This window comes from Hemiscyllium ocellatum, chromosome 11, assembly GCF_020745735.1.
Source record: "Hemiscyllium ocellatum isolate sHemOce1 chromosome 11, sHemOce1.pat.X.cur, whole genome shotgun sequence".
Taxonomy (NCBI): Eukaryota; Metazoa; Chordata; class Chondrichthyes; order Orectolobiformes; family Hemiscylliidae; genus Hemiscyllium; species Hemiscyllium ocellatum.
This window is the reverse complement of record NC_083411.1, coordinates 94424528-94444468: the sequence shown is the minus strand read 5'-3', so window position 1 is coordinate 94444468 and position 19941 is coordinate 94424528. Positions and strand designations below refer to the sequence as shown.

The 19941-nt window shown below is 39.9% G+C and overlaps 1 protein-coding gene across 2 annotated transcripts in view; it reads left to right on the top strand.

The window, feature by feature from the left end:
• clcn5b (chloride channel, voltage-sensitive 5b) overlaps nt 1–19941 on the top strand; it is a 156796-nt gene that overhangs the window by 66960 nt on the left and 69895 nt on the right. For both annotated transcript variants that reach the window (XM_060832729.1, XM_060832732.1), the window contains exon 2: nt 398–558. In XM_060832729.1, coding sequence (XP_060688712.1) covers nt 411–558 — 148 coding nt within the window. In that variant the 5' untranslated portion in view covers nt 398–410. The remainder of the gene's footprint in view (nt 1–397; nt 559–19941) is intronic.

The window sequence follows — 19941 nt, the reverse complement described above, 5'->3', positions numbered from 1 at the left end:
GTTGAAATCTCCCATGATTATTGCTGTTCCTTTCTGAAACTATTCCACTTTTCCTTCGTTTATGCTCAAATCTATAATTTGTTCATTGTCAGGTGCTTGTACACACTGTCATAAGTGACTTACTTTATCATTTCCCATCTCTACCAAAACAATTTTGGTATTCTGGTTTCCTGGACTTAGGTTATTCATTGAGCTCAATAAATTACAGAACCTTCTCTCCACCTTTTTCTTACCTTTTGTGTCCTTCTTAAAGGTCTTCTATACATTAATATTACAGTTTGTAATAGGTGTCATGCTGCAGCCATGACCCTGTAATGATTACCAAATCATACAGAATTAGCTTAGGACTTTTATACTCCATGATCTAAAAGTATTTTCTACTGAATTTGTTTTGCAGATCTTAAGTAAAAATGGCAAAGGATCAATTGTACCGAAGAGGTAGTTTCAATAGCTACCAGAGCAACACAAGTGATGAAGATATGGTGGAAATTGCAGGTGCACCTCTGGACTTTTCTTTGGCAGATGATGTTCCCCCTTTAGACAGGGAGCCACAAGAAGGTATGGATCCAGAAAACCTGCAAAGGTTTCAACGAACATGTATGAGGGAATGTTATGTTTCCATGTATTCAAGAGAGCAGTGGATGATTCATTAGATAGAAATGATGTGCAGGGATATGGGGAAAAGGCAGGCGATTGACTCTCTAGATAATAAAACTGTTGCAATTGTGATGAAGTAAACCACCTCCTTCCGCACCTCCTCCTGTGATTCTGAGATCATAACATTGACTTATTGTGAAGTAAATCATCATAAAACAACTTTATTTTAACTTGTCTTAGTATAGTGTGCTTCCATTTTAATTTTCATGCTGTGCAATTTCTAGTAATTAATTTTGCCATCAAATGGTAATTGAACAATTTTCAATTGCTTTTGTGATGACAGTTGTAAATATTGCTGAATTAAAACATTTTTGTTGCAATTATTCTATCTTCCACTTGTTAGAACATTTTGCAAGGTATTTCTACAATCTCAGGATATTGTAGTGCAGTGGTAAGATCCCTACCTCTGGAACAGATGGTCCTGATGCTGCTCTGGAGATGGGTTATAACATGAGCAAACAGGTTGATTAAAAATAATTGTGTCTACGAGCCCAGTTGGCAATCGTAACTTTGTTAGTGTAATTGTTTTCATATTCTGTATTAGTTAGCAAATGTTGCCTGATCACAGAAAAACAACTAAGTTTGTATACTTGTGGATTTTACAAATGCAGTTATTAGAAGCATGTACATGAATTTATGTGTATTATTACACAGGGCCATATTCTTTGCAGAAAGAATATGTTCACACATTGCTTCTGTATAAATTCAACAAAATAGGCAACGGCAAAATTTATTCCTCAGGGCAATATCTTGAACCATCAGTTAACTTGGCTGGTTTAAATTTTAAACAAAACTTGGCTATTAACTAACAGTCATTGTTAATGGTGAATTCGCTGGGACAACACCATTATCAATCAGAGTCCATTTGCTTACTAATCAACAATTCTCCTTTATACAGTATAGATGTTGTTTTCCTTTTACCTGATGTTTATTGCGAATTGCCCTAATGGGTGCAAGATAAACGCTTAAACAAAATGTCCTTTCTTCAGTAATTCTGAAGTTGTTTAATACCAAATGACCGATACGTCATTCCATCATTTGATTGCTTTTTCTGAGACCTTCCTTGGTCTAAAATGGTTTTTTAAAAAAGGACAGTTACCAGTCAAAATGACTTCTGTGATCAGCTGACCACAGATTGAGGGGAGTCCAGGAGACCCTTTTGAAATAAATGAAATCTCTGCACCAAAATTAAGACCTTGAAGCCGGGCAATTGCATCACTGCTGAGAAATTTTCAAACAGACTGTGTGTCAATAGCTGCTTGGCAGAGATGAGCATAGAGAAGGAGTGCTGGAATCATAACAACAAAACCTGGAAGACTTCATCACACGCACTCTTAGGCTATAACGACTTAAACATGCGTAACTTTAATTCTTCCTGTCTGTACAAGACTATCTTTCCTTGCTAAACTTTTATTGTTTGTGTTTGATGTCATGTTTTTTTTGTCCCACAGTTAGTATGGTAACAAACATCCACTTTCTTTAAGAAAACTTTCACAATTGGCTCTTTCCTTTTCATCTCGTTAACTATGTCTTAAATTGACCTTTAAAGGTTGCATGCTGAAAAAAAAACAATATTTGTTGTAGCTGATCAAGAGGAGATTAAAAGGAAGTTGAATACTCTAACTGTTAGTAGCAAGCTAAAATTTAATATGATTTGGAGATGCTGGTGTTGGACTGGGGTGTACAAAATTAAAAATCATACATCACCAGGTTATAGTCCAACAGATTTAACTGGAAGCACACTAGCTTTTGGAGTGCCGCTCCTCCATCAGATGGTTGTGGAATATACAATTATAAGGCACAGAATTTATAGCAAAAATTTACAGTGTGATGTAACTGAAATTATACTTTGAAAAATACCTTGATTGTCTGTTGAGTCTTTCATCTGTTCGAATACCATGGTAGTTTCACTTCTTTCATGTGTAAATCACAAAACCTTTTTTTTAAAGTTGCATTCTCAGGTTAACTGTAACAATTGGTGCTAGCTAGACAATATGTTGAAGGTGTTAGCCCCCTGTGTTCTCTGTCTATGTCATGATGTTTAGATTGATTCTAATCTAAAAAGTGAGCTAACACAGTTTTACATGAATTCATGCAGTTTTTGAGCAAAGTACAATGTAACTCTGCAAGTACAAATTCACCCCATGAAATATATTATCCTCAGAATCTTGTATGTGTCAATAGGATCACCCCTCATTCTTCTAAGCTCCAATTAATAAAGAAGAAAGTGAGGACTGCAGATGGTGGAGATCAGAGCTTAAAAATGTGTTGCTGGAAAAACGCAGCAGGCCAGGCAGCATCAAAGGAACAGCAGAAACAAGGTTTCGGGCAAAAAACCTGCTGCGCTTTTCCAGAAACATTTTTAAGCTCCAATTAATGAAGGCCTCACTGGCTTAGCCATTCTTGATAAATCAACTCAGGAATCAGCTGATTGAATTGCTTTTGACTTGCTTCCAATGCCAGTACTGTATATCCTTTTTTAAATAAAGGACAAAAACTGTAAATTGAATACTTTCACCCTCCAGTGGAAACAGGTCCAACCTTTACATCCATTAATCCTCCTCTGAACTTCATCCGATGTTTTTACAACCTTCCCTAAACAATGAGCAAAACCATGCACAGTATTTTAGATGTGGTCTCACTGATGCCCTGTATAACCGAAGCATTGGCACCAAGAACAGCTACATAAGAATCCTACTGATTTGACTACAATTCAGCCTTCAACACTATTATCCCCTCGAGACTGATTACTACATTTAGTAATCTCTGACTAAACCCCAGTCTCTGCAACTGAATCCTTAGTTTCCTGACCCACCGCCCACAATCAGTGAAGATTGGGGACAATATTTCATCCTCACTAATAATTAACACTAAAACACCCCCACCCCCACCCAGGGGTGTGTACTCAGCCCCCTACTGTACTCACTGTATACCCATAACTGCATCACCAAATACCAGACTAATGCCATTTACAAGTTCGCTGATGATACTATCTTAATTGGACTGCAGGCGAGAGGCGAAAGACCTCTAAAAATGGTGCACTGAGGACAACCTAGCTCTCCATTCCGGCAAAAATAAGGAACTCATTATTGCATTAACAGCACAGAGGTGGAACAAGTGGAGAAAATAAAGCTCCTGGGAGTGGTCATCCACAACAAGCTTTCTTGAGCTCTTCATGTGGACGCACTGGTTACAAAGGTCCAACAACGTCTCTTCCAGCTGAGGAAATTTGGCGTGATGGCAAATACCCTTGCCAACTTTTATAGGGGCACCTGAGTGTTTGCAGGCTATGGGATGGACTTTGTGGCTTTGTTTTTCTGGCAGCAAAGATTCATATTGAAGGTGGGGGAATGATCTGGACATTTCCTTTTCTTTTGGCTGTTTCTTTTATCTCTGCTTCTGTTTGTACTGCTGTATTTTGTATACTAAGATGGTGCTAGAGAAATGGTGACTTTGTACACTTTACTGTACTCCTGTATTCCTGTACTTGAGTGCACTTGACAATAATATCTAAAAAAAATGTCAGCGTTGGTGAAGTAGTGAAGGAGGGCAATTTGTTCTGCTCTGATTCTGCCACCTCCATTCCAATGGAGATGGGCAGGGAGGTGTCTCCAATGTCACATTTATCCCTCAACATTAGAATGACGTTTTATGGTCTTCAAATTGCCTGTTCCTTTTGCCAATAAAGCTAAAGCATAGTAGATGACATGTTTACATTTGTCGGTAGTCAAACTGATCGTTTGCTGGAGACTCGACAGTGTAAAGGTGTAAATGCACAGTTTCTTTCAATGGAAAGAATATAAACAAAGACTTGCCTCACAGCATAATTAGTTAGCTCAGGAGGAGATCATCTAATCAATGGCTGGAAGTTATGAAAGAGTAGGCCGATTAGCCATTCTGATCTGATTTTTGGACTTAAACCGATTCACTTGTGAGCGTGAGCATTGTATAGGTAAGACTTCAGTATTTTTTGCAGTGAAGAACATTGGATATGTTCTGTTGTTAGAACTGCCTTGGGTTATTGATAGCCAGAATAATAAACCTGACAGATCAGGGAAAATGTCAATAAAAGTCTACAGTCCCAAAATAAATTCACAGGACCAATTTTATATGATCAATCTGCAGTTTCACAGAAGTTGCCATCTTTGAGAAAGTATGTTACAATAATGGTAAATATGATCTATCAAATTTTAAAAGTCACACAGCACCAGGTTATAATCCAACAGGTTTAATTGGAAGTACACTAGCTTTCGGAGCGTCGCTCCTTCATAGGTGGTTGTGGAGGACACAATTGTAAGGCACAGAATTTATAGCAAAAATTTATAGCACAGTAATGGGGATGCTTCCACTAGTGGGGGAATCTCAAACTCGAGACCGTAGTTAGAGAATAAGGGGAATTCTCTTTGTTAAAGAATTGTGGAGGCTAGATCACTAAGTACTTAAAATAGAGATAGATAAATCTATGAAAAATCGGACTGAGGCCCACAAGGAGTTGGCATGAAAAATTATTTAAGGCCTGGGACAGATCACCCATGATCTTGTTGAATAGCTGGGCACACTTGATGGACCAGAGTGTCTATTGCTGTACCTTTTGTTTGAATGTTATTGGTTGCTTGAAGTTTATAAAATCTTGAATTGTCTTGACATGATGGACGTGGAGAAGATGTTTACTCTTGTGATGAGTCCAGAACTAAGGGGTATGGTTGAGACAGTGTCAAGCAAAATTATTTTCTCTCAGATGGTAATGTAACTTTGGACCTTGCTACCTTAGAAGGCAGTGGAGAGGGGATTATTGAATATTTTCGTGCTGGAAGTAGATTCTCATTAGGAATGGTGATCAGATTATCGGGGATAGGCGAAAATATGGAATTTGGAATACAAACAGGTCAGTCAAGATCAGTCATGATGTCAATGAATAATGCATCAGCCTGAAGGGGCTGAATGGCCTATTTCTCCTAAATTCATGTGTATGCTTGTGCCCTAGAAACATTGAAGAAAACTGCAGGAGTAAGCCAGTCGATCCCAAGAGCTTGCGCCCCCAATCAATATGATCATGGCTGATATCCAGCTCACTGTATAATCATTCCCTCAACTCATATCCCTTGCTCCTATTATCTACAAGAGCTATATCTACCTCCTTGTTAAAAACAGATGATGTTTTGGCCTGAACCACTTTCTATGGTAATAAATTTCTCAGAAACATTATTAGACATGCATTGTCTGAATTACCTGTGTGGTAATTTGTGGGCGGCACGGTGGCACAGTGGTTTGTACTGCTGCCTCACAGCGCCAGAGACCCAAGTTCAATTCCCGTCTCAGGCGACTGACTCTGTGGAGTTTGCACATTCTCCCCGTGGTTTTCATCCGGGTGCTCCGGTTTCCTCCCACAGTCCAAAAATGTGCAAGTTAAGTAAATTGACCATGCTAAATTGCCCGTAGTGTTAGGTGCAGGGATAAATGTAGGGGAATGGGTCTGGTTGGGTGCGCTTCAGCGGGTCGGTGTGGACTTGTTGGGCCGAAGGCCCTGTTTCCACACTGTAAGTAATTGAATCGAATCAAATCTAAATTGCCCGTAGTGCTAGGTGAAGGGGTAAATGTAGAGGAATGGGTCTGGGTGGTTTGCGCTTCGGTGGGTCATTGTGGACCTGTTGGGCCGAAGGGCCTGTTTTCACACAGTAACTAATCTAATCTAATCCAAATTCAGCTCCATGACCTCAAGATTTCATGTGTGTGTGGAATTTAATGCTCATTCCCATCTGGAATTTGGCAGGAGCACATTTAATCAGCTGAGTGAACCCTATCAGCTTTTCTGCCCTTCCCCACCCCGATTTAGTCCATCATGGCTTTTCAGAACCTTATCCCACAGCCAGTGGTTTTGACTAAACAAGTTGCTGGCTTGCAATTATATTATTGCATAAATTTCAAAAAGGCCCAGCCAACTGGATGCCATTATCGAATGTGATACTTTAAGATGTTTACATCTTGCTCTCTGTATAGCCAATCTATTGAATGGTCAATGGTTAGACAATTAGTCAGCTAGTCAACTATGTATATAATGTAATAATATAAGAATATATAATAAATTGTCTGAGATGTCATTTTATTGTACACAGTTTTTAATAAACTCTCAGATCTGTCTCATTTAAGAACCCAAGTATTTCTGGTATTTGTTATGTGTATCAATATATAGCAAACCATATGACACAGCAAGCAAGCAAAACTATTCAGGCTCCTAAAGAGAGAAAGGTATCCAACAGTGTTGGGCATTTAGTGTCTGGTCCAGTGACCCAGCATCAGAGGAGGAGTGCAAGCCTTGCTGAGAGCCACCTCGCTGCCCTTCCTGCCGAGCCTCCTCCTCCATTTTACTGTGGCCATTCACCCACTAGCAGTAACTTGTGGCCTGAGATCAAAAATACTAGACCTTGATTTAGTGTCAAACTGGCAGAAGCCCACATTGCCTTTCAACAGAGCTGCTGGCTCCTGCAATTCTAAGCAGGTAGGACTTGAAGACTAACTTCTACCCAGTTAAGTGCTTGAGTGATTCTCTCTTAAAGAGGTAATGTAAGGCTCTCATCCGCTCTCCCGAGAGAACCCCATCATCTCCATGAAATAAGGTCCAATGAATTCGAAGATATTCTCTCTTCAGAACCTATAATGACCTGTGTGTTTTCCATAATGTTGCTGCAAACATTGTGAAGTAAATGACTGATGGCATTAGTGAAAGCTTTGTAGTAAGCAAGTCATGCATGTGCTCTACAAAAAAAAGCATTTTGATTAGTCTAAGCAAAAACAAAAAAATACGTACTCTCTGTCAGAACCATAAAATAAGGTGAGAATCATTTGTGAGAAAGTGAGGACTGCAGATGCTGGAGATCAAAGTTGAGAGTGTGGTCCTGGGAAAACACAGCAGGCCAGGCAGCATCTGGGGAGCAGGAGAATCGACGCCTCGAGCAAGAGCTCTTCACTAGGAATGTCCATTCTCCTGCTCCTCGGATGCTGCCTGGCCTACTGTGCTTTTCCTGTGCTACACTTTCAATTGAGAATCATTTGTGTTATGCAGAGAGCATGCTGCTCCTATCTGCATATGAACAGAGGTTCGTCTCATTTAGCAATACTGAACTTAATTTTTAACCAGTGTTGATCTATGTACTCCTTTCAAAAGTCCAGCTTTTGTAACTTGCAGTCCATTACTGTGCAGAATAAAAGTAGCTGAAGGGTGTTATGTTTCTTCCCATATGGAATTAAGAAAGGAAAGACGATGGCATGTACATTTTACCAGATATTGAAAACAGCATGAAGCTGAAGATACAAAAAACAATTCTAGAAAAATCATGCTTGCTGCACTGTCAAGTAAGCTTCAGTTTTTAAATGTTATTAGGTCAAATGTTTAATACATAATATTTTAAAAGATTCATTTTATATTCTAAAGAAATATTGAGTACAACCTACTTCTGTTGTACATTTCACGCGTTTTAAATGTTTAAGTTAGTTCCGAATAGCATTGCTTCCTGTAATATTCCCTAGTGATTTATGAGGCTGCAGTATCAAATTTTCTCCTTCAATTTCTGTTATCCAAAGCATGAAAGGAGAACAAAAGGGAGAATAAGTGGACTAGTCCCAATATTAATCCAAGGTTTAGATCACATGGTCTGACTGACGATGACTTCACAAGCAGCGTAAGCAGAGCTGTGCAGGTGATTCCAGTCAATCAAATCTAAGCTGTTATCTGGCAGCAGTATTTACAGCTGAGAAGATTCAGTTGGTGTAGTTATGTTAATGAACTCTGTGGCTTCACATGTCTTTCCTGAACCTGTAAAATCACATTACAGAGCATATGTGGAGGTACGTGGTGCCTGGAAGGAGATTGGGTAAGGGCAAAAATCAACCTTGTGCTGATAATGAAATCAATACCAGAGCTGCTGGTGACATAGAGGGATTCTGATGCATCAGCGCAATTTTTTTTAACCCTCCTACTGAATCTGCTTTGTTTGTGAACAATAGTTTTTTTTAGGACGGGCAAATGTTTGTACTAATTTAATCTGGTACACAGACCATTGGCTGAAGATGAGCATTTTGATTTGTTTCTTTTAATACAAATTTATTAACTCTGTACTTGGAATGAGACTATATAATAGTTAGTATCCTGCAATACAGAAGGATCATTAAAATAGTGTGCAAGTGAAGCAGAAGTATTTATCTCCGAATATGTCAAATGTATTCTTGATCAGCCTTGCCGTGTACTTTCAGACATTTCATTTCCAAGTGAGTTGTAAATGTTTGTTAATTGCACTGCATCTATCACATTGTAAATTTTAAAACTTATAGCAGATTTCCCTTGCTGGAGGGAACGTAACTGGTGAGTTGGCCCAGAGAGAAACTTGCCACTCCCTCGATTAAATTCTGGGCAAGTATGTCCATAGGCAACTTTGCTGATTTGCCACAATTTAAGATTCTTAAGTGGTCGATTTATTAATTGCTGGATGCCTCAATTGCCACCACCTCCATTATTGTGTTCTTGGCAGGCAAGAAATGTGGCTAGAACCAGGAGACCTGCCTTCCAATTTGAGGGGTGTTCTCCATTTGTCTGTAGTCCCATCTCTGTGACTGTGAAGTACACAATCTTTGGCTGCTGAAACTCCCAAATAGTAGGCCTGATTCGGCAGACTTTCTGGCTCCATTCTTAATCACAAAATGGGGAAAATTCTGCCTTGTATTTTTTTAGAAATGAAAAAGACTTTTTGTGTTTTACATTTATTTTGCTGTACTTTTTCTTTTTGCATGTAGTACTAACATTGGACAAGTTTTACTTTTGCATTGCTGTTTCTAAAAAAAATTATTTTTTAGTATCATTTCACTATTTTAAGAATTGTACCTTTTTTTTGTTTTTACGTTTAATACATTTTTATTTTCAGGGATGAATTACTTATTATACATCCCATTCCCCTATCTTCTCGCCCAACATCGCTGCTCAAATAATTGATCTGTTGCAGGTCCTGGGCAGTATATTTTTGAGATCCATGATCTTTTTTATTTTTTCCTGATTACCTTTTTTATTTTTTCCTTGCACACGCATCTTGTGTAGCAACCAGCTACTTTTGGCACTTCTCCACACATTCAGCATGCTGTACAATCTCACATACAACCCACTACTTTATGTTGCAGGATGTTAGTACTGACAAGCTTCTTTGACGCACTGAGCATATGAAAAACAGGAGAATGGCTCAAACAGATCACTGTATGGTTTCATTTTGTAAAACATAGTCTGGAACTCCTGACTGATCAGGTGGATGAAAGTTCTTCATGGAGTACAAAGTAAAAGATTTACAATTTGATTGCAAGTCTGTGCTGAGCTATCTGATCTGAATGGTACAATTAATCTCATAATCTGTGTTCAGAGGGAACAATCGCACTCTTACTTGCTTTGTTATAGTGTGGGCATTTCAAAAGTATTTAATTGACTAAAGAATATTTTGACTTGTGACAAGTGCTACGTTAATGCAAGTTCTTTTTATACCAATCGTTAGCCAAAGTTTGTAGGGGAGGTTTATATTGTATTGAGCTATATTGTCATGTTCTAAGTATTGGAAACCTGTCACCTTCAAATCTTAGTGCCGTGCTTAAGAGTCACAAGTCAGTAGAAGATTTCTGCATTGACTTTCTGTATCTTGGTTTGGGGTGAGCATTATGTCCTATAAAAACACAATTCGTGTCACAAAGAAAACTTCCTGTTTTGTGTGAGACCACCGTAACCAAACTTTTTTTAAACCTCCTATCTTGACCCATTAGTCACAAACAGCAAATGAGCTACATTTGATTGCACATTTGAAATCACTAATTTGTAGTAACAGAATTAACTACTTTCATTGCATGTAACTGTCCAAGATTCTATTTAACTGAAAATTGCAGTCTGAGAAAAGAACATTTTAAGAGCATCATAATTTTTTTTTCTGAACTCATAAGACAGGAAGGTGCAGCTTGATTTGTTTTTGAATTCCCACTCTTACTGCTATCCCAATTCCACGGTCTTTGCATGTTTGAAATGCACAACACATACTAAACACATATCTAGTTCACATGCTTGGCAGTCCGTGGTGGGTTTCCTGTGTATGCTTACATGCTGAAGAAGACTGAGACCAGCAAAACATTTTAACACCTTTTCTATGTCTTGTAGTGTTTCACAATATCAGTTTTGTTGCAGCAAAAATTACAGTTTCCACAATTGAAACATATTTTTCTAATGGTCTTATTTTTGAATTGCACAATGTTTAGACAATGCTTACTTTAAAACAACAAGATACATTCTAGTCAAAGGAGTTTTGGCGTCCTCACTGTTTTGAAATCTGGATTAAATCCATGCCTATATGCCATATGAAAGCTTCAAATTTAGCATTTGTAATGCATTCAATATGTTGTGTTTTTGAAGGCTATAAACTACAGAATATTAGGTCCTCAACTTCAGCTTGTGAAGATGTCTCTGAGGTCTGTGGCTATGAAGTGTATTTGCTTTTATCAATCGTGCTGCATTTTCAAGTTACTTTGTTGCAAAATAGCTGCTCGTTTATTTTGGCTTCATATTTATTTCTTTTATTTTGAAATGTTGATGTGTTTACAATGTAAAAGTTCTCAACAGAATGTGTACTTTACAACCTGAAAGTATAATGCATTTACAATGTCAACATTATGTGGTAATTATCATTATTATTTTCATTGATCATTATTGTAAATATAGAAGTCAGCTTTCTGTGATAACAGATGTTGGTTATGTTTTCAATTGAATTTCTAAGTCTAGGTGGCGTTGGGCAATGTCAGTGGTTTAGCAATCCAGAGCGCCATGTTATGCTCTTGTTTGAATCCTACCATCGTAGAAAGTGAAATTAGAATTCAATTAAAAATCTGGAATAAAAAAGCTGTTGTTTATAAATAAAATCTGGTTCACTGACAATCTTTAGGGAAGGAAATCTGCTTTCTTAACCTGGTCCTGCCTACATTTGGCTCTTAATTGCTCTCTTTGCAACAAAGGATGGGTAATAAATGCCGGCCTAGCTAGTGATACCCACGTCCTGTCAACAAATATAAAAAAACTCTGATGTTGATTGCCATCTTCCTGTTTACTTACTCATAAACTGGTGTAGAGTTGTCTATGCATCTCAAATTCAGTTAATAACTGTCCATGTATCATTTCCAGTAATGGAACACTTGGAACAGAACATAAGCAGTCACAGTGCACTTAGCCTTTGGGTTTATTGTTGTAGCTAACAACTACTGAGCTTATAGAGCAAATCCTTTCAGATAAATAATTAACCACTAAATATAATGTACAATACTTGTGGGATTTATATTATCACTTATAGTACTTTCAGTATTCTGGTCAGTTTCCAGAAACCATTATGGCAAATATTAGCAACAAATTTCACATGGTTAAAGAATCACTTAAATGGGTTGTATGCTAAGTGCAGAGACTGAAGGGGCTAACTGCAGTTCATGGAGACAGAAAACAGGATACCATAGGCTGTCATTAGGAATATGCTATCAAAGTTAATTAATAAAGAAGAAATTGTAGGCTGTTGAGAAAAGCATAACACAATCAAATTGAGTCAACATGGTACTGTGAAAGAAAAATCATGTTTTACAAATTTGCTAGAGTTCTTTGAGAATAAAACAAGCAGAATTGGTAAAGTGAAAACAGTACATTTACTTTATTTGGATTTCCAAAAGACATTTAATAACTTGCCACACCAAAGGTTGTTGCAGAAGATAGAAACTCCTGTTATTGGAGGACATGGATGGGGATTGGTTAACTTACAGAAGACAGTTCAGATTAATGGGTCTTTTTCAAGTTAGACAGATGTGACCAGAGGAGTACAAGCAGGATTGGCCCCAGATCTTGATTATTTACTGTCTAGGATTGCCAAGAAGGAAGGAGCAGAGAATAAAGTATCTGAATTTGTTAATGAGAAGATGATAAGGAGATCATGTTGTGATGAGGTAATAGGAAATCTGTAACTTTCGAAAGAATGAAAAGGAGAACTTTATTGAAATGGAAAGTGCACCTTAGGAATCTGGGTGTTCTTGTTCATGAAACACAAAAATTGGCATCCAAGGCAGCATCCAATGAGCAGCGAAAGCCCTTCATCAGGAATAAAGGCAGTGAGCTGGAAGCATGGAGAGATAAGCTAGAGGTGGGTGGGGGTGGGGAGAAAGTAGCATAGAGTACAATGGGTGAGTGGGGGAGGAATTAAGGTGATAGGTCAGGGAGGAGAGGGTGGAGTGGATAGGTGGAAAAGGAGATAGGCAGGTAGGACAAGTCACGGGGACAGTGCTGAGTTGGAAGCTTGGAACTAGGGTGAGGTACGGGAAGGGGAAATGAGGAAACTGTTGAAGTCCACATTGATGCCCTAGGATTGAAGTGTTCCGAGGTGGAAGATGAGGCGTTCTTCCTCCAGGCATCTGGTGGTGAGGGAGCGGCGGTGAAGGAGGCCCAGGACCTCCATGTCCTCGACAGAGTGGGAGGGAGAGTTGAAATGTTGGGCCACGGGACAGTGTGGTTGATTGGTGCAGGTGTCCCAGAAATGTTCCCTAAAGCGCTCTGCTAGGAGGCGTCCAGTCTCCCCAGTGTAGAGGAGACCACATCGGGAGCAACGGATGCAATAAATGATATTAGTGGATGTGCAGGTAAAACTTTGATGGATGTAGAAGACTCCTTTTAGGGCTTTGGATGGAGGTGAGGGAGGAGGTATGGGCGCAGGTTTTGCAGTTCCTGCGCTGGCAGGGGAAGGTGCTAGGATGGGAGGGTGGGTTGTAGGGGGGTGTGGACCTAACCAGGTAGTCACAGAGGGAACGGTCTTTGCGGAAGGCGGTCACGGAGGGACCTTCCCCTGCCACCACAGGAACTGTAAAACCTGCGCCCACACCATCTCCGTCACCTCTATCCAAGGCCCTAAAGGAGCCTTCCACATTCATCAAAGTTTTATCTGCACATCCACTAATATCATTTATTGCATCCATTGCTCCCGATGCGGTCTCCTCTACATTGGGAAGACTGGATGCCTCCTAACAGAGCGCTTTAGCGAACATCTCCGGGACAACCGCACCAATCAACCACACCGCCCCGTGGCCCAACATTTCAACTCCCCCCTCCCACCCTGCTGAGGACATGGAGGTCCTGGGCCTCCTTCACCGCTGCTCCCTGAACACCAGACGCCTGGAGGAAGAATGCCTCATCGTCCGCCTCGGAACACTTCAACCCAGGGCATCAATGTGGACTTCAACAGTTTCCTCATTTCCCCTTCCTCCACCTCACCCTAGTTCCAAACTTCCAGCTCAGCACTGTCCCCATGACTTGTCCGGACTTGTTCTACCTGCCTATCTCCTTTTCCGCTTATCTCCTTTTCCACCTATCCATTCCACCCTCTCCTCCCTGACCTATCACCTTCATCCCCTCCCCCACTCACCTATTGTACTCTATGCCACTTTCTCCCCACCCCCACCCTCCTCTAGCTTATCTCTCCATGCTTCCAGCTCACTGCTGTTATTGCTGATGAAGGGCTTTTGCCCAAAACGTCGATTTTGCTGCTCCTCGGATGCTGCCTGAACTGCTGTGCTCTTCCAGCACCACTGATCCAGAATCTGGTTTCCAGCATCTGCAGTCATTATTTTTACCATGTAGATGCAGCATGTAATTAAGGCAAAAGAAAATAGAATTTTGGCTTTTATTGCCAGGGATTGGAATTGTTTAAACAGAAAATATTGTTAATACTCTACAAGGTACCGATGTGACTGCATCTGGAATACTGTATACGGTTTTGACTCCTGTATCTCTGTGAAGGGAGGCAGGTCAAAAGAGATTTCCTAGGCTGATTCCTAGAATGAAAAGCTTGACTTTGTCAACAAAGGTTAAGCCAGTTAGGTCTTAGAAGATTGAGGAGTGATCTTATACAAGATCATACAAAATTCTGAAGGGGCTTGACAGGGTAGATGTCTAGTTTATAAAACTTCTAAGTCATCAAGTTTAAATAGAAATCTGCAAGTCATTTGAAATGAGAATATTTAGGCTCTCAGATTTGAGAAAAGTTAATATTAGCAGATCTGGAATTGGAAAGAAACCGGAGTCTGTTATTTAAGAAACTGAAAAATTTGAGAAAAGGATATAATTTCCTTGGACTTGAGTCTCCATGACAGATAATTGTGAAACAGGTAGAACTTCAATTTGACATTTGTGCTAAAGCAATCTTTGTAATTCTGATGAATCTTGTTTGTTTGTTTGTTTGTTTTCTTTTGTGTAATAAAATTGTATTCAGTTGTTTAGAATATCTGCAGCCTTGTGTACATGTTTGACATGAGCCACCACGTTAGTTAACTAAACAAGTCAAAAATATCAAGCCAGGTTTCATTCTTGTATCTGACTTATCCAGTAATACCATTCTTTGGATTGTTACATTAATTCGACCTTAAAAATATTCAAAGTCTCTGCTTCCTTCTGAGGAAGTGTGTATCAAATAGTCACAACTCTTAGAAAATGTCTTCTCATACATCTTAAACTGGTTGCTCTTTATTTCAGTGATCCCTCCTTGAAGGTTGTCCACAACTGGATTCAACCTTTCTACTTCCACGCTATAAATACCCCTTAGAGTCGTGTATATTTCAATCAAGTTGGTTCTTGCTCTTCTAAACTCCAGTGGATACAAATCTAGTCTGTCTAACTTTTCTTCATAAGACAACCTGATCGTTCGAGATAATATTTTGCTATTCCTTCTCTCTCTGCCCTTTCCAAAACATTTGTATTTTATTTGAGAAGATTGATACTTTACACGTATGGTAGATTTGATCTCTCAAATGGCTTGCATAGCCTACTTTTGTCTTTATTTCCCTTCTTCATTATTAACATGCTATTTTGTAAAAGCAAAATGTTATGCATGCTGAAAATCTGAAACAAATGCTGAATACCGGAGAATTGAACATGACTGGCAGCATTTTAAGTCCAGCATGACTTCTTCAGAACAGAACATTCTATTTAGCTTTTTTAACTACTTGTTGCATCTAAACCTGTACGATTTATGCCCTAGTGCACCCAGTTACTTCTGCACCTGAGCTCTGAATGTTCACTATTTGTTTGTGAATGCCACAAAAATAGGTTAAAAATCACACAACTGCAAATGTGTTGCTGGTCAAAGCACAGCAGGCCAGGCAGCATCTCAGGAATAGAGAATTCGACGTTTCGAGCATAAGCCCTTCTCTATTCCTGAGATGCTGCCTGGCCTGCTGTGCTTTGACCAGCAACACATTTGCAGCTGTGATCTCCAGCATCTGCAGACCTCATTTTTTACTTAAAAATCACACAACACCAGGTTATAGTCCAACAGGTTTATTTGGAAGCGCTAGCTTTCGGCGTGCTGCTCCTTCATCAGGTGATTGTGGAGAATAAGATTGTAAGACACAGAATTTATAGCAAAAGTTTACAGTGTGATGTAGCTGAAATTATATTTTGAAACAGACCTGGATCGTTTGTTAAGTCTCTCATCTTTTAGAATGACCATGTTGGTTTCAGTTCTTTCAAATGTAAATCGCAAACTTTTTTAAAAAGTTACATTCTCAAGTGAACTTTAATGATTGGAGTCATGTTGGCCCAAATAATGTATTGAAGGTGTTAGCTTCCCTGTGTGAGGCTGTCTGTGCCACAATGCTCAGAAGTACTGGACAAGGGTACCCTCTCAGTTGCAGCTCGTGTCTGTTTGCTGAGGAAGTACTTCCCAGGAGCCAAAAAACTACGCCATGTTCTTCGCAGCCTGCAACACATTATCAATGAGGATGAGCACCTCGCCAAGACCTTCCCCATATCTCCACTTTTTGCCTTTAAACAGCCATCAAACCTCAAACAGATGAGTGTTTGTAGCAAACTGCCTGGCTTTCAGGACAGTACCATAAACCTTGTCATGGTAGACTCTGCAAGACATGTCAGAATGTCGACACTGATACCACTGTTACGCGTGGGGACACCTCCCACCATGCACATGGCAGGTACTCATGTGATTCAGCTAATGCTGTCTACTTCATACGCTGCAGGCAAGGATGCCCTGAGGCATGGTACATTTGTGAGACCAGACAGAGGTTACAGCAACAGATGAATGGACACCGCAGTGTCCAATCAACGGACAGGAGTGTTCCCTCCCAGTCGGAGAACACTTGAGCAGTCCGGGACATTCAGCTTTAGATCTTCGGGTGACCGACCTCCAAGGACTTCGGGACAGGCAACAACAAAACGTGGCTGAGCAGAGGCTGATAGCCAAGTTCAGTATCAATGAGGATGGCCTCAACCTTGGGTTCATGTCAGACTACAGGTGACCCCATTGCACTATATACACACACACACAGACAGGCGCGCGCGCGCACACACACACACACACACGCGCACACACGCACACACACGCGCACACACGCACACACGCGCACACTCTGTGAGACCCTCTCTCATACACTCTCACACCCCTACATACTCCCCCTCACAGACTTGAACCCCTTTACACACACTCAAATACATACATACACCCTCTCCGAGACATCCATAACCTCCTCTTCTCCACCACCACCCCCCCACGCCCCAACACACACACGCACACAAATAAACAAGTTTGTGGGGTGAATTTGTACTTGTAGAATCACATTTTACTTCGTTTAAAAACTGCATGAATCCATGTAAGGTTCTGTAAGTCCGTTTTTTAAGATTAGAATCAGTCTGACCATTGTGGCACAAACAGCCTCACACAGGTCAATCTAAAAGATGAGAGACTCAACAAACAATCCAGGTCTTTTTCAATGTATGATTTCGGTTACATCACACTGTAAACTTTTGCTAGAAATTCTGTGTCTTACAATCATATTCTCCACAACCACCTGATGAAGGAGCAGCACTCCGAAAGCTAGTGCTTCCAAATAAGTTTGTTGGACTATAATCTGGTGTTGTGTGACTTTTAACTTTGTACATCCCAGTCCAACACCGGCATCTCCATATTACCAAAATAGGCAGGTAGGTAGGTGGTGAGGATAATACTGAGAGTCCATGTAGTAATGTAGACAGATAAAGCGAGTGGTCAAAAACCTGAAAGATGGGATACAATCTGGTAAAATGTGAGGTTATTCAGTTTGGCAGCAACAATAAACTAGCTGAATATAATTTGAAGTTGGCATAAACCATAAAAGTTACCATAAAGAGGAATTCAGCACAGTGGGGCTTGGGACAGCCCTCATGCATTAATCACAAAAAGCTAGCATCCAAGTTCAGCGGGATGGTAGCTGGAATGTTTTCTCTTAAATTGAATTAAGTATGCAAATATGCAACTCTTGGTAAAATTAAACCACAGCTCAAATTCTAACAACAGTTTTGATCCCCTTAACTAATGAAAGAAATACTAACATTAGAAATACTGGCAGTCCAGAGAAAGTTCACTAGGCTGATCTCTGGAATGGAGAGACTATTTTATGACTAGATGTTGAGTAAGTAGGTCCTGTGCTCCTTGGAGTTTAGAAGAATGAGAGATGACTTTATTGAAATGCAAGGGTGCTCCGGTTTCCTCCCACAGTCCAAAGATGTGCAAGTCAGGTGAATTGGCCATGCTAAATTGCCTGTAGTGTTAGGTGAAGGGGTATGGGTGGGTTGCGCTTCGGCGTGTCGGTGTGAACTTGTTGGGCCGAAGGGCCTGTTTCCACACTGTAAGTAATCTAATCTAATCTAATATAATTCTTAGGGAATTTGACAGGATAAATGCAGAAATGATTCCACTTGTCAGAGAGTCACCAAGACCAGGGGTTGTAATCTCAGAATAAGGGATCACCATTTTTTTTTCAGAAACTAATGAGGAATTTCCTCTCTCAGTGGGTAGTGAATTAGTGATTTTTTTTAACCAGAGAGCTGTGGAGACTGGGTCGTTAAGTATATTCAAGGCTGATATAGCCAGTTTTTATTCAGTAAGGGAATAACAAGTTATGAGGAAGAAAGCAAGAAAATGGAGTTGAGGATTATTAGATCTCATTTAATAGTGGAGCAGACTCGATGGGCTGAATGGCCTGCTTCTGTTCCTATGTCTTATGGTATTATCTTATGTTGAGAAGTGGGGCAATGTCTAACTAGGAGACATAGTTATAGAATAAGGGGACACTGGCTTAAAACCAAGCTGCAAAGGAATTTCTTCTCTCAGAATGTGTTGTCTAATTTTCTACCTTATAGTTGTGGAGATTGGATAACTGAAAATGTTTATATAGACACATTTTTGAAATATTGAGGAGCAACAGCTGTGCTGAACTGGCACAAAAGAGGAGTTGAGGTCTGAAGCAGATCAGCTATGATCTTATTGAGTGGCAGGGCAGGTTTGAAGGGCTGAATGGCCTACTGCTGCTTCTATTTCTTATAGGTCACTAGATAAACGTAAACTATTCTGATTTAGAATGCCTAGTGGGTTTGAGGAAAGTAGGGAATTATCTCTCTCTTTCTTAGGTCGATGTGCCTTCCTGAATAATAATGTGGTGTTGGACGTATTTATATCCGCCTTCCTGGTATTCCATTAAGATCAAAAGAACTTTGAAGTTTCCTTTTTAGAATATGGAGACTGGCTGGTGTGTACTTGATCTGCAAACTCCACACAGTGGCCCAAGGCTGGAATTGAACCTGGAACCCTGGTTGCTGTGAGGCAGCAGTGCTAACTACTGAGCCACTGTACCAGCCCACAGTTTAAGAATGGTCTTAAGTTACTAAGTTTATCCATCTCAGTTTTTCTGATGTGTGTGTGTGTAGCATCAGTTGCATATTCAAGTAGCTTTGAAGTATTTGGAGCCAAGCTTTTTTCTATTGCTATTCTATCTTCTTTCAGCAACCTAGAAAACATATCATCTAGATTGAGTGACACCAACTTATTTAGTGTTCTCTTTGGATATGATTAAACATTTTGCAATATCTCTTCTCTTGGTTGTACTACAATCCTCTTTTGTGGTGGCAGATGGAAGTATTTATTGAGTATTTCATCTGGATTCACGGGATGATTTGATGTCCTCTGCTTCCACAATAAAGTTTTGTCGGCATTAAATGAAGTGGACAGAGGAGGCTAAAGTGAATGATCCTTAAGTATGTATGTGGAGTTTACAATGGAGAGTATCAATGATCTGTGATGGGTGTCTAAGGTCAGATGATGGTTATATCAGTTATTTAGGTGGGGCAGAAATCTTGTAGTCATGAAAAATATAGGTCCTTGTAGGAATACTATTTCACTAAGTGCATTCCACCTTCCCCTCCCTACTACA